The sequence below is a fragment of the Crocuta crocuta genome, unplaced genomic scaffold (assembly GCF_008692635.1).
Source record: "Crocuta crocuta isolate KB4526 unplaced genomic scaffold, BGI_CrCroc_1.0 scaffold11, whole genome shotgun sequence".
In the NCBI taxonomy this organism is placed as follows: domain Eukaryota; kingdom Metazoa; phylum Chordata; class Mammalia; order Carnivora; family Hyaenidae; genus Crocuta; species Crocuta crocuta.
Genome location: NW_027528624.1, coordinates 5,884,669 through 5,897,374, shown reverse-complemented (window position 1 = coordinate 5,897,374; position 12,706 = coordinate 5,884,669). Strand labels below are relative to the sequence as shown.

The 12,706-nt window shown below is 44.3% G+C and overlaps 1 protein-coding gene across 1 annotated transcript in view; it reads right to left on the bottom strand.

Annotated features, from left to right (window-relative positions):
• The window catches only part of SLC22A3 (solute carrier family 22 member 3), a 48,656-nt gene that overhangs the window by 1,995 nt on the left and 33,955 nt on the right, over positions 1-12,706 (bottom strand). Inside the window, exons 7-9 of the mRNA XM_077755148.1 lie at positions 6,773-6,881; positions 5,895-6,007; positions 2,137-2,236 (exon numbers count right to left, since the gene is read on the bottom strand). Coding sequence (XP_077611274.1) covers positions 2,137-2,236; positions 5,895-6,007; positions 6,773-6,881 — 322 coding nt within the window. The remainder of the gene's footprint in view (positions 1-2,136; positions 2,237-5,894; positions 6,008-6,772; positions 6,882-12,706) is intronic.

Sequence of the window (12,706 nt, the reverse complement as noted above, 5' to 3'; positions counted from 1 at the left end):
GCTACTGAGATATGAGCTGATGGTTTTATTTTACATACACTTATGAGCTTTTCTCAGGCAAGTTCTTGGCTGATGAATCAATCTTATGTTTCAAAATAGCATCAAGAAACAGGACAATAAAACCCAATGAAATCATTGTATAAGTTTTAAAGGTTTGGTAAAATACTCATGAAGGTTTAAAGGTTTGGTAAAATAATTCTTAGCAATGGTTGCCTACTTCTGGGGAGGAGGATGGTGCCTCATTAAAAAGGAATTTGAAGAGGAAACATCAAGTAGTCTACAGCATAAAATAATAAACCAAAAAGAGAGAGGGAGGCAGAATCTGAAGCTGGTTCCAGGCTCCAAGCTGTTAGCACAGAGTCCGACGCAGGGTCGAACTCAACAACCACGAGAGCATTACCTGAGCCAAAATTGGATGCTTAACTGACCAAGCCACCCAGGCGCTCCAAAGCTGGTATCTTTTTTTTTTTTTTATCTATTTATTTATTTATTATTATAGTTTACATCCAAGTTAGTTAGCAACTGTGAACCTTTCTAAGCATAGATTTCCAAGTACTTAAAGGGATGAGGATAAGAACTGTAATTGCACAAAATTGTTTTGAGTATTAAATGAAATGACATGTGTGAAACCACCCATACATCGGTACTTAAAAAGTGCCAGCTTCTAACCTCTTCCCAATCTACATGTGAGGAAAATAACTGCTGTCAGGTTATTAACACTACAGTCTTCTTATAAATATTTTTGATACAAAAAATTTTTAAGTTTAGAGAGCCACATCTTTAATCTCCATGCCATTATTTAGAAGACTGATTTTATTTTTAAAAATCAGCAGTTAGGGGCGCCTGGGTGGCTTAGTCGGTTAAGCGTCCGACTTTCGATTAGGTCATGATCTCGCAGTTTGTGGGTTCGAGCCCCGCGTCGGGCTCTGTGCTGACTGCCAGCTCAGAGCCTGGAGCCTGTTTCGGAGTCTGTGACTCCTCTCTCTGACCCTCTCCTGCTCACGCTGTCTCTCTCTCTCTCTCTCTCCTAGAAATAAATAAAACATTAAAAAAATCAGCAGTTAAATTATCTTTTTAATTATACAAATAATATAAGGCCATATGTTGTAATGAGAAATTTAATCAAATAATCAAGTCTACAGAGTGTAAAAATGAGGTCTTCTACCCAATTCATTTCTATCCCCAGAGGGTCTATATTACTATATTAGATATTTTGCTACAAACTCTCATATTCATATCTTGTCTATTTTTATTATGAAATATTTCCAGCAGAGGAAATCGGAAAGAATTTGTGTAGTGTGAATTTTTCTTGATATAACTCTTTATGTTTATGTATCAGTTGGATATTAACTTGCCCTACACACCAGTTAGATGCCCTACTCCAAAATTTAATCTCTCTCTTCCTCCTTTTCTATCTTCTTTCTATTGATCTATTTTTATCCATCCATCCACCCATCCATCCATCCATCCATCTACCCATCCACCCATCCATCCATCCACCCATCCATCCATCCATCCATCCATCCATCCATCCATCCATCCACCCATCCACCCATCCATCCACCCATCCATCCAATTCATCCATCTATCCATCATCTCTTTCTCTCTCTTTCCATCTTCTATCTTCCCATCAAGCTACAGAGAGGATTTGCTATTGGTTTTATTTTTTAACAAATCCTGTAACACGCTGTTCAGCAACTTTTCACTTGTAATCTGTCCTGAAGATCTTACCATGTCATTCTACACAGTTGTATCTCACTTCTTTTCATTTCTACATAGTAAGCCATATGATGAATATATTATCATCCTCATAATCAGTTTCCTACTGATGCACATTTAAGTTATCTCTACTTTGTCAAATCACCCATTTCCCTTCCTTTAGATTTTTTCTGAATTTTAACACCTTACTTAGAAACGTTTCCCTCTTCATAACCACATTTTAAAAATATATTCTTTTACAGTTTCGCCTTTTTTCTATTAACCTTCTAAATCAACTTTGAATCTTGTGCTTAGGATGTGAGATGAGGGGTTGATATTATTTTCCCCCCACAAGAGTTTAATGTTCTCCACATTCTTTTTTCCTCAGTAGTTTGAAATGCTGCTTGTATTTAAGATGCATTGAATTCCATACAATACCTGTCAAGTTTCTCTACGTCATCCACTGTTTCTGGCAAGGCAATACCTTTGGTTTCGGGCAACAGCATCACGAGCCCGCCGCAGACAGATGCCAGGATACCTACAGAATAAGGAAAGGCAATAGCACATGAGGAACGCACAGCTGGCCCATGGCCTCCCTTCCTGCTCACCCTGGAGCTCAGCCTTCACCAGCTAACCAGCTAACCTTCACCAGCCCTTACCAGCCGCAGCCCTCTAGTTACCTTAACTAGCTCTCCAGTTTTCCTCTGCCACTGCTTGCAATGCTCTCTACCTTCCTTGGACTCTGTGCGGTCCCACTATCCCCGGACCCTTGCATAAACCTGTTCATTCGCTCGCTTCATTATTATGTATCTGGTGCCTAAGTAGGAAGACCTCACCTCCTGCTTCTCGGGGAAAATAGCGGCCACCACGCAGGACTCCTCTCATCTTCCTTTTACCCATAAGAACTTTGCTGGTTCCTCTCCCTCCCTTTCCTTTCGGGGTCATGTTACACGGCTGGACTTGTCCCCACTTCATCCCAATGGCCATCTCTTGGAGTCTTTCTGGGCTCCTCACTGTAGCGATAAACCCTCTGGCTCCAGTGTCTATAACCGGTTGGTGGAGACATGAGCCGTATGACAGATTCTCCTCTTTCCAGACCCTTCTATCAACCTCACATTATCCTCCGGTTACCATCCCTGCCTTTTCTGTTCTTTAGAGCCGAAATTCTTGAAACGCCATCCTCCGCTATTTTCTACACATCTTCACATCCCACAGATATGGTGGTAAATGTTTACCAACCAATCCTCCCGAAAATACAGCCCTGATTTGCAGCATTTGTGGATTTCCGTGGTGTGAATACCCTCACCATGGGCATCTCTAGCTTCTGCCACGACATCACAGATCGAGGGGGTGGCAATGGAGGGGCAGTGGCAGCATGTGGTATCGTATCTCCCCCATAAGGAAACACAGACCAAAGCAGTCCAAAGCACACAGGTAATAGGGAAATGTATGTGAATTAGGAAGTGATGGGGTTTGAGTATTTATTACCTCTGTTTTTAATAGATTCAATATAGGGAAGTTTGAATAATGGCTATGCTAACACCTGGGCTCAAAAATCCCTGAAAACTTCACAGTTGGCCTTGGCAGGGGGGTGCCGGCCGCGGTCCTGTACCACCTCTGCCTGGTCTCTCTGTGGTCCGCCCTGTGCCCTCCAGACCCACTTTGTCTGCTGGTCGGGCCCCACAGCAGCACCAGCCACTGGTGAACCCACTTCCCTCCCCTGGCCCCACTTCTCTCTGGCCCCTGAACCCCTCTCGCATCCCTCTTCCCCTCCTTGAGGCTCTGATCCCTTTGCCATGCAGGACACTTTGTCGCTCATCAGGGTTCTGTCTTGCCCAGGCCCTCTCCTTTCCTCTAACCTGGTCCTATTCCTGGGGTGGGGGTCTCAGCCCCTCCCACGTCAGTGGTTATCTACACTCAGATGGCCTCCATATCTCTGTCACTGGGCCACGCTTCTCTCCCAAGCACAGGCCCCAAAGGCTACTGGCTTTCTTGCGGGAACTTCCTGTGACCCACACCCAGACAGGTTCCTCCGTGTCCCGTGGGCCAGCTCCTATGGCGTTCATCCAACGAGGGCCTGGCTGTCTCCACTTTTCCCAGCCAGGAACTTGGTCTTCCCACCTCCCTCTGCCTCTGGGGAGCCCCTCCAGGGAGCCCCTCTGGGGAGCCTTCTCAGTCACCCCTCTTGCCAGTTTTACTTTTTTTCTTTAAGTTTATTTATTGTGAGAGAGAGGGAGGGAGAGAGAGCACAAGTAGGGGAGGGGCAGAGAGAGAGGGAGAGAGAATCACAAGCAGGCTCTGCATTGTCAGCACAGAGCCCAGTGNCCAGTTTTACTACTACTGTATTTCTCAAATCTCTCAGTGCCCAGTGCTTCTAGTGTCATGCCCTTAACCCCCAGCCTCCAGCCAGGATCCCTTCCCTGCAGAACTGGTGGCCCACCAGCACCGTCTCCTTCCAACCCATTTGTACATCAGCGTCCTGCTTTTAAAATGTAAGCCTAATGCTGTCAATCCCAGCTTAGATCTCCTACCTTACACTGCTGTTTGGATAAAGAACAAACCTTCATAGGACCAGCAAGACCCTTCGTGATTGTGATCTGGCCCCGCCTGCCCCCCAGCATCCCTTCTTTCCCACGCACCTCCCACTCCCACCCCATACATCCTGCATCTGCCCTCTACCTCCCCGGCTCCCAGACAACAGCTTCACCCTTGGGTGCTAGGCCTTCCCACTGCCTGGAGTCCAGGCCCATACTTCCCATGTGGGTAATTTCTACTTCTCTCAGATCTCAGCTGGGCACTCTTCCCCCCTCCTCCACTCCATCAGGTGTCCCTTTGCTGTGTTCGCCCACGCCCTCTGCTTTCAGTGTTTAGTATACTGTGATAGGACTGATGATTAGGAAGGAAGTGTGGCTGGCTCCCCAGCCACACTCAGCAGGTGGGGCAGGCAGGACAGCACTAGGCTGACTTTCCCAGTACTTGACTGCAAACCAGGCTCAGACCCTGAAGGACTGCACCCCAGCCCCCCACCCCCAGACCACTGGTCTTGGTTGATCAATGGCACTCTCTTTGCTTTTTCATGCTGGCCAGAGTCAACAGTGGGCTTGCTCATCAGATCCCACTAAATAATTTGCAATAATCTTTTTTTTAATTGGGTGGTGTCACGTGGTTAGGAGCTTTACCGCCCCCAGCTAGTGAGCATGGTTAGGGATTTTGCATCACTCAGGACGTATGTCCTCACGGACTCAATATTTTCATTGCAATTTAAACTGCGAGCAATAAATGGATCACAGTCTCCACCAGGAGTGAGGGCATCAAGATGGAGGGAAGGTAGGGGGAGGGGGCCAGCCTGGGTTCTTTCTTGCTGAATGGGGTAGAGGCAGGTACGAGACACAGGCAGAAAGGGGAGCACAGCACTTGAGCAGCACTGGACTGAATTACTCTAAGCCCCAGCCCCTGTGCTATGCTATCCCCTCTGGAGGCCTGTGGAAACTGGAGTAGGAAGGAGAGCATGAACTTGAAGACCATCACAGAGGTTACAGTGCACAGACAAGGGATTCCGGGCACAGACTGCTTCACAGCCAAGCAAATGAAGATACGATATCTAATAGGTATAGAGTATTTACAAATCTAATTAGTTTGTAGACTTATTTGAAACAACCAGAGGTCCAAATCGGTCCCCTGAAAATTAATGGTGTGGTCCCCCAATATCAAGAGTTTTATAGTATTGGAATTTAACTAGGAACTTAAGCAAAGAAAGGTAATGACTCATCACGACATTTTCACATAAAATAAATGGAATTCATTTAGGGTTTCACATATCACTGTAATCAGACTGGCCACTCAAAACTCAAACAACTGTCATAGAAAAAATTGAATGAGGGCGCCTGGCTGGCTCAGTCAGTTGAGCATCCGACTTCGGCTCAGGTCATGATCTTACAGTTTGTGGGTTCAAGCCCTGCACTGGGCTCTGTGCTGACAGCTTGCTCAGAGCCTGAAGCCTGATTCAGATTCTGTATCTCCCTCTCTCTCTGACCCTCCCCTGCTCATACTCTCTCTCTCTCTCTCTCAGAAATAAATAAAAAATATTAAAAAAATAAAAAATAAATAAAAAATTGAATGAGCTCATTAATAGCAAACCTAGTAATCACTATAGAGTTTTATTAATACAAAGAATAATGTATGAAATAAGTTCTTACCAAAAATGATAAGAGGTAGTTCTAGCCAAATGGCCGCTAGCCGGAAGAGCAGAAACGGGGCTATGATTCCCCCAAAATCACATAAACCTGAGCAGAGAGAAACTCCAAAGTTTCTGCAGAGTAAAACATTGTTTTAATTACAAAAATATTTAAATATATTCAAGATAAGGAAAACATTCAGGTACATAAGTAACACAGCAATCTTAGTAATATTTTCTGTTTCTATAGTTTTTAACTTGGAGAACTACTACCTACTCTCCTATTTTGAAGCACACCATTTCCATTCTGCTCCATTTCACATCTGGGCAAATGCTGAGTCACCACTCAGGAGAGCCAGGGGGTCTACAGCGTTGGTGGAAATCATTCCCTCACCAGCGGCTCACTACCCAGCCCGCTCTGCAATGCTTATGGGTCACCTTGGCACCCTCACTTGACAGTAATCTGTGCCCATGAACACTTCCCCCAGGAAAGGAGGCCAACGTGCAGCCCATGCTCACTGTTTCACTTTGCCCTTCATTAATCACTCACAGCTGCAAGACGTGGAATGTGGTCAGAACAGAAGCTGTAGCCTTTAAACAGGGTGATGCTCATGAACACAGTTTTGACTCACGTCTAAGCAAGTACGCTAACCAGATTTTCTGATCCCACAAAACCAGAGCTATGTATAAAGATACTGATATGAGAAATAATTCTATCAAAAAAATGCAGAAGGTAGCAATGCAGAAAGCAGCTATAACTCAAAGTGGATCCTCTTACTGGCTGAATTCAGCCTGGGCTAATATGTCACCAAGTTAAGGAAACTATTTCATGATTTTTACGTCAAAACATTTGGCTGCAGAATTACTTAGGAGAAACCAGGACATATGGGTTGGAATTACCGTAATGTTGTTGGGTACAATTCTGAGTTTACCAAATAAACAATTTCAAAGGCCATGGTTATCCCTAGTCTTCCCAGGGTAGCGACTGTGGTTCTCAACCACGGTATTCCTGCAAATAGAAAATGTGGAAGGGAAGAGTTAGGGGTTTGCTTTCAATGAAATATCACAAAACAACAAAAGGGATCTATTTAGTCTTCTCCCAGCCCTAAGTCTTTGCTAATTTTAAGCACAAATGACAGATGTCTTCTCATATTGTAGCCAAGTTTTAACAGCAACAACCAATGGGATGATAGCTCATATTTAGTGCGGTAGTTGTCTTTCTGAGCAGGGTTAGATGACGGAAATACAACTCAAGAAGCAGCCACTATATTGAAAACAGTGCTCCAGGCACTGCCTTCCTAGGGGGCCCATGTGCCCTGGCCTTTTGTCTGGAAGGTGGTCGTCTTTACTTGGGCCCTTGAGAACCATTACTGCAGCCTGGTGCCCATTTGGCCTCTCTCTCTGTTCCCATCCCTTAGTGATAACACACAGAACATCTGTTCCAAGCAAACCAGGAAGAATCTGGACCTGAAGCTGATGTTGCTTCCTAGAGGGTAGCAAAGGCTTTGTGGACTGGAACCATCAGAAGGGAACATCTATGCCTTGTGTTATCGGTAGGGTGTATGTTTCTTATGTCTTCCCCATTCCCAAGCTTGCAACTTTCCCAGAAAATCATCTAGAAGAGGCCAGATTCTTAAATATCAGTTGGTTCAGCCATTTAAAAATGAACTGTTTTAGGGGCTGTGCCGGTTATGTGAGGAGATTCTCCGTTCCTCCAAAGTAACTAAGGGAACAAGGCCAAATTCCTTCATTAAATATTTTCTTTCTTTTGAGTTTTAAAGGAAGAAGGAATAAACCATCTTTGCCTTAAAAAGTCAGTGCTCTAAATGTCTTTAAGAGCTGTGCAATTTATGCCATCCATCTTTAGTGGACATGGGTCTGAGGGTATGTGACTGCAGGGACAAGCACGTATCTGCTCTCTCAAGCAAAGGTAAGGACATTCTGACTTCCGTCTCTCAAAATAAAATGTTCCCCTTTTATATTCATATTTATTTATGCTCACTCAGCACTAAATGTTCCTCTCGTCTCGTAGAAGAATTAATGCTCATTCCCGAACATACGAGTTTTTGGTAGAATAGTAGGCAAGAATGCAGAGGATGAAAGAAGAGAATCAAGTTTGGTAGATTCACGTGTCTTCTCTACAGAACAGCAAACAACTAAAAAGAAAGAAAGCTAAGACTGAAGAAATAAAACCATCGCCTAGGAGGGCAAGCACCGAAAAAGATGGTTTAAGAATCCAGATCACTGCTGGGAGGCTCTGGTTTATTACATTTTGATTGCAAACCGGCCGAGGACATCCTGGTGCACTTGACGTTTTTCCCAGATGAGGACACCTGTAGCTCTCATGTTAATAGTTACGTCAGGGGGTGAGGAATATCAGAATTGCACTGATGTGCTAGGCTGCCATCTGCCCTGGCCCGGAACAGGGGTAAACATGTGTTTTATTTAGGCTTTGCCTTTTCATGAAGGCCAGGAAGGGGGAATAGGAAGTGCATTCCACCCCAGCCTTCAATGGGCAGGTGGTGCCGTGCCAGGGGCCGGGGAGTGGAAAGTGGGAGCCCTTGCCCAGATTCCCTGGGTCCCAGCCCAACCGGGCAACCTCTCGCTGTTCTCGGGCTGCAAAGAATGTTGCCTGCTACTGTGGAAATGACTTGATTATCCAAGTTAAATTCTTAAGTTAGAGGGGGTTTTTTTCCTACTGAATCAAGACTACTCTATAAGTGAGCCCCGCTGATAAATTTCATGGCAATTTAAGTTTACGAATGAGGCTATGACTGTTTGCCAGAAAGAACCAAATGAAAACCAAGAAACCAAATTAAAACACACACACACACACACACACACACACACCATGTGGTTAGCTCAGTGAATACAGACAGCTAACAGGTCAATTCAGCAATACGTTCAGAAAACACTGTCAAGTGGCCACCCTTGGGGAGCCCTGGTTTCTCCTACATGCTGACTTTACTCTGAAAGACTCTCCTTCCGAGCAGCAGAAGCCACCATCTAATGACCCCGAGCTAGACATTTTGGTGAAATGTGTAATAAAACAGAAGTCCCAAAGGCACTGTACTCTTCATTAACTAAAAAGTGAAGCGAAAGCGATTTGTTAGGAAGTGTAAATTACATATGGATAGTACGAGTGCAAACAAAAACTTCTGATCATCCATCCCAGTAATATGCTAAGTTTGTCTCAGAGAGGCAATAGACACCTTTCAGGAACAATGACAAAAAAACACACAGGCAATTTAAAAATGAGTAGTGACACTGGACCTATGCTCCGTGGAGCCCTGGGAACACAGAGAAAGATGGTCCCTCAGAATAGGGATTTGGTCAAGGCCCTGCAGATTACTGGGAATAATACCTCAATTTTTGACGGAAGGATGCAGGATTTTATTTATTTATTTATTTATTTATTTTTTTTAATGTTTTATTTATTTCTAGGAGAGAGAGAGAGACACAGCGTGAGCAGGGGAGGGTCAGAGAGAGAGGGAGTCACAGACTGAAACAGGCTCCAGGCTCTGAGCTGGCAGTCAGCACAGAGCCCGATGCGGGGCCCGAACCCACGAACCGCGAGATCATGACCTAAGCGAAAGTCGGACGCTTAACCGACTAAGCCACCCAGGCGCCCCTGCAGGATTTTAAATAAACACTATTTTATATCCCCTCTGACTACACCATCTGCTTTGAGTTCCGAAATAAAATGTAGTGAAAAGTCGTAGTGGAGATATGTAAATTACAATGCACTGGCTTACTCTTCACTTCAAGAGAAATAAAAGGCAAAAATTCTATTTTCAAAAAGACTACTTATCAAAACAGCTAGGTTTATACCCATCCTAAACAAACCCAAAGGAAAGATGCAGACGGCTATGGAAAAAGAAAACCTAGTTCTCAGACTTCAATTAGAATTCAGAAATTTGGGTCAAAAGCAGTGCCTCAAGTGAAGAGACAGCCAGAAAGACTTTCTTTTTCCAGAATGTCATTCTTTAGACCATGGAAAGTTGTGCTCAGCGGAGGCAAAGCTGGTTAAGTTGTTCTTCAGGAGATAATTTTAGAGCTTATTCCTCTAAAAGGCTAATCTGCATTCTGCGCAGGGCCCTCCTCCCGTTCATGATGTCAGGAACGACTGAGAGGAAAAGTCTTTCTAATGTTAATCCAGCAGCCCAAGTAACCAGGTCCAAAGCCTCCCTTAAGTAGAAGTTAGGACTCCCAACTTCAGTGAGGAGGAGCCTCTGTTAACGCTTGGTGCTCACAATGAGCTTCAGGGATTTGAACTTATTGTCAATCATGGCTGATGTAGGCTTTTATAAAAGCAGCTAAATCTGTGAATGTACACATAAGATGTGTCCAGAATAAGAGAAATTACTTTTCAGTATCACTGGGAACACTTCTAAAGTTGAAATCGGGAAATTAGGTCTTCGAAATAAAACTGACCAGACCAGACAGAAAAGTCTATTCTTTGCCTTATATTTTTCAATTTATGAGCATTCCCTACAAAATAGCTTGATTCCCACACATTTGGTTCCTCCAACGTTGGTGTGGACACATGGCCTAGAATGCTTACTGGGATCACGCTGAATGCAGAACACAGCAAAATCAGCCCAACCGGTCTGGGGCCAGAGAGAATTTTCCAGGGAAAGATTATATCACGAAATGATGGGGCACCCATAAATCATTAACCTTTCTCCACATCTTCCTAATTTCATATGCAATAAATACTTCATTCCTATCTCATATGCAATGAGAAGACCTCGCTGTAGGGAATTAAACCCAAAATGATACAGTGTCAAAAAGGGAAGCAACAGTGAGGTCTCCTGTGTTCCCCATTTGCCACGCTCCTAGTTATATTGTGCATTGTTCACAAGCACAGGAACTACATTTATCTTGTTCAGTCTCTGTTCCCACTCCTAATTTAGTGGTGATGATTAATAGATACTACATAGACATGTACTGATCAATCTGAGTTACGAAAATTCCTCAGCTCTTAGAATGTTTGAATTCAGTATAGTGGGTTGAATAGTGCCCTCCAGAGTTCATGTGCACCCAGAACCTAGAATGTGACTGTATGTCTATATGGATCTTTGCAGATGACACAGAGAAGAGAGAGTCACATGAAGATGGAGGCAGACATTGGAACGATGTCAAGGAACACCCAAGTTCGTGGCAACGGCCAGAAATTAGGAGGAGGCAGAGGATTCTCAATCAGAGCCTTCAGACAGAGCATGGGGTTGCCCACACTGGGAGTTCAGACTTCCAGGGTCCAAGACTGTGAAAGAATACATTTCTGTTGTTTCAAGCCACCCAGGGAGTGGTACGTTGTTACTATCGCCCTAGGAAACTGGTATTCTCACGGAAAACGAGATCCGTGTAAATAATCAGTTCTGTTTATCATCAACCATTCCAATAAGACAGAAGACTTTACATCTTAATATTCTGGTCTGAAGAGGGACAGTTCTGTAATTTTGTTTTAATAAGGTTTGGGGACTTCATAAACCTTCACATCATTAATAAATTCATCTGTAAACGTCTATTTTCACTTCCACAATACTATCCCTTCTTTCTTGATCCTCAGGTGGTTCTCCAAAGAAAAGACAGCCTCTTTGGGGCCGACACAAGCACTACCAGGGAATCAGCCCTCTCAGTACCCCCCAGCCCACATACCCTGGAGCACGGAAATAATGAACTTGCTCTAATTCCGACACATTCCCTGGGACTTTAAAGGGCTTCCCTGCCCAGTGTCTGCTGTGTCCTGCGGCAGAGATAACATGGGTTGTGTTAACCGTGCAGCTGGGGTCACCCCCCACCTCTGCAGCGTGCACTGGTCTCGAGCCCCCATGAACTCTGACATCTCCCTGAAATCACTCTTTCCATCCGGGCCGCCTGCCACAACCTTAACTACTGCTCTTGGCGTCTCTCTCCTCACTGCCACCATCCAACCTAACGCGGCTAGGAGGAAGCCCACAGGACCATGCCCAAGCTCCCGGCATTGCCCATGAGGCCAGTCACTGCTGGTGGCAGGCGATCCTCAGCCCCTTTTTGTGGATATTCCAGCAATAACAAAGAATGCGTGGTCCCAGGACCCCCGAAGATGGCTCATCCTTCTGAGAGCTATGCTGTACTGTGGACAAATCTCTCCTACCCTTCCCTTCTGTCCAGTACATTTCCTTTTTCTTTGTTTTTAAAGCTTATTTATTTTTTTAGTCAAATCTACACCCAATGTGGGGCATGAGCTTGCAACCCTGGGATCAAGTCACCTGCTCTTCTGACTGAGCCAGCCAGGCACTCCTGTCCAGTACGTTTCTTTTCCTTCATATGTGCCTAGTTCTCGCCTCTAGGAAGCTTTTCCTGACTACTCCATGCATACCACTCTTTGCACCTATTTTTTTTTAATCACTTAGAGCCTTCAGAGAGATTTCTTTTTCTAAATTTTGTACTGTTGGCTCTTGAACAACAGGTTTAAACTGCATGGGTCCACCCACAGGCAGACATTTTTCACAGCGTTGTACTATAAATGTATTTTCTCTTCCTTATGATTTTCTTAATAACATTTTCTTTTCTCTAGCTTACTTTATTGTAAGAATACTGTATATAACACATATCGCATATAAAATACGTGTTAGTTGACTGCTTTGTTATTGGCAAGGCTTCCACTCAACAGTAGGCTATTAGCAGTTAAGTTTCTGGGGAGTCAAAAGTTATATTGAGATCTTCGACCATGTAGGGAGTCAGCACCCCCACCCCTGTGTCAAAGATCAACTGTAAATAATTCCATTATTTCATTCATCATAGTGAGTTGTGAAAGCATGAAAGTATCTATATCCCAACATGCACCCC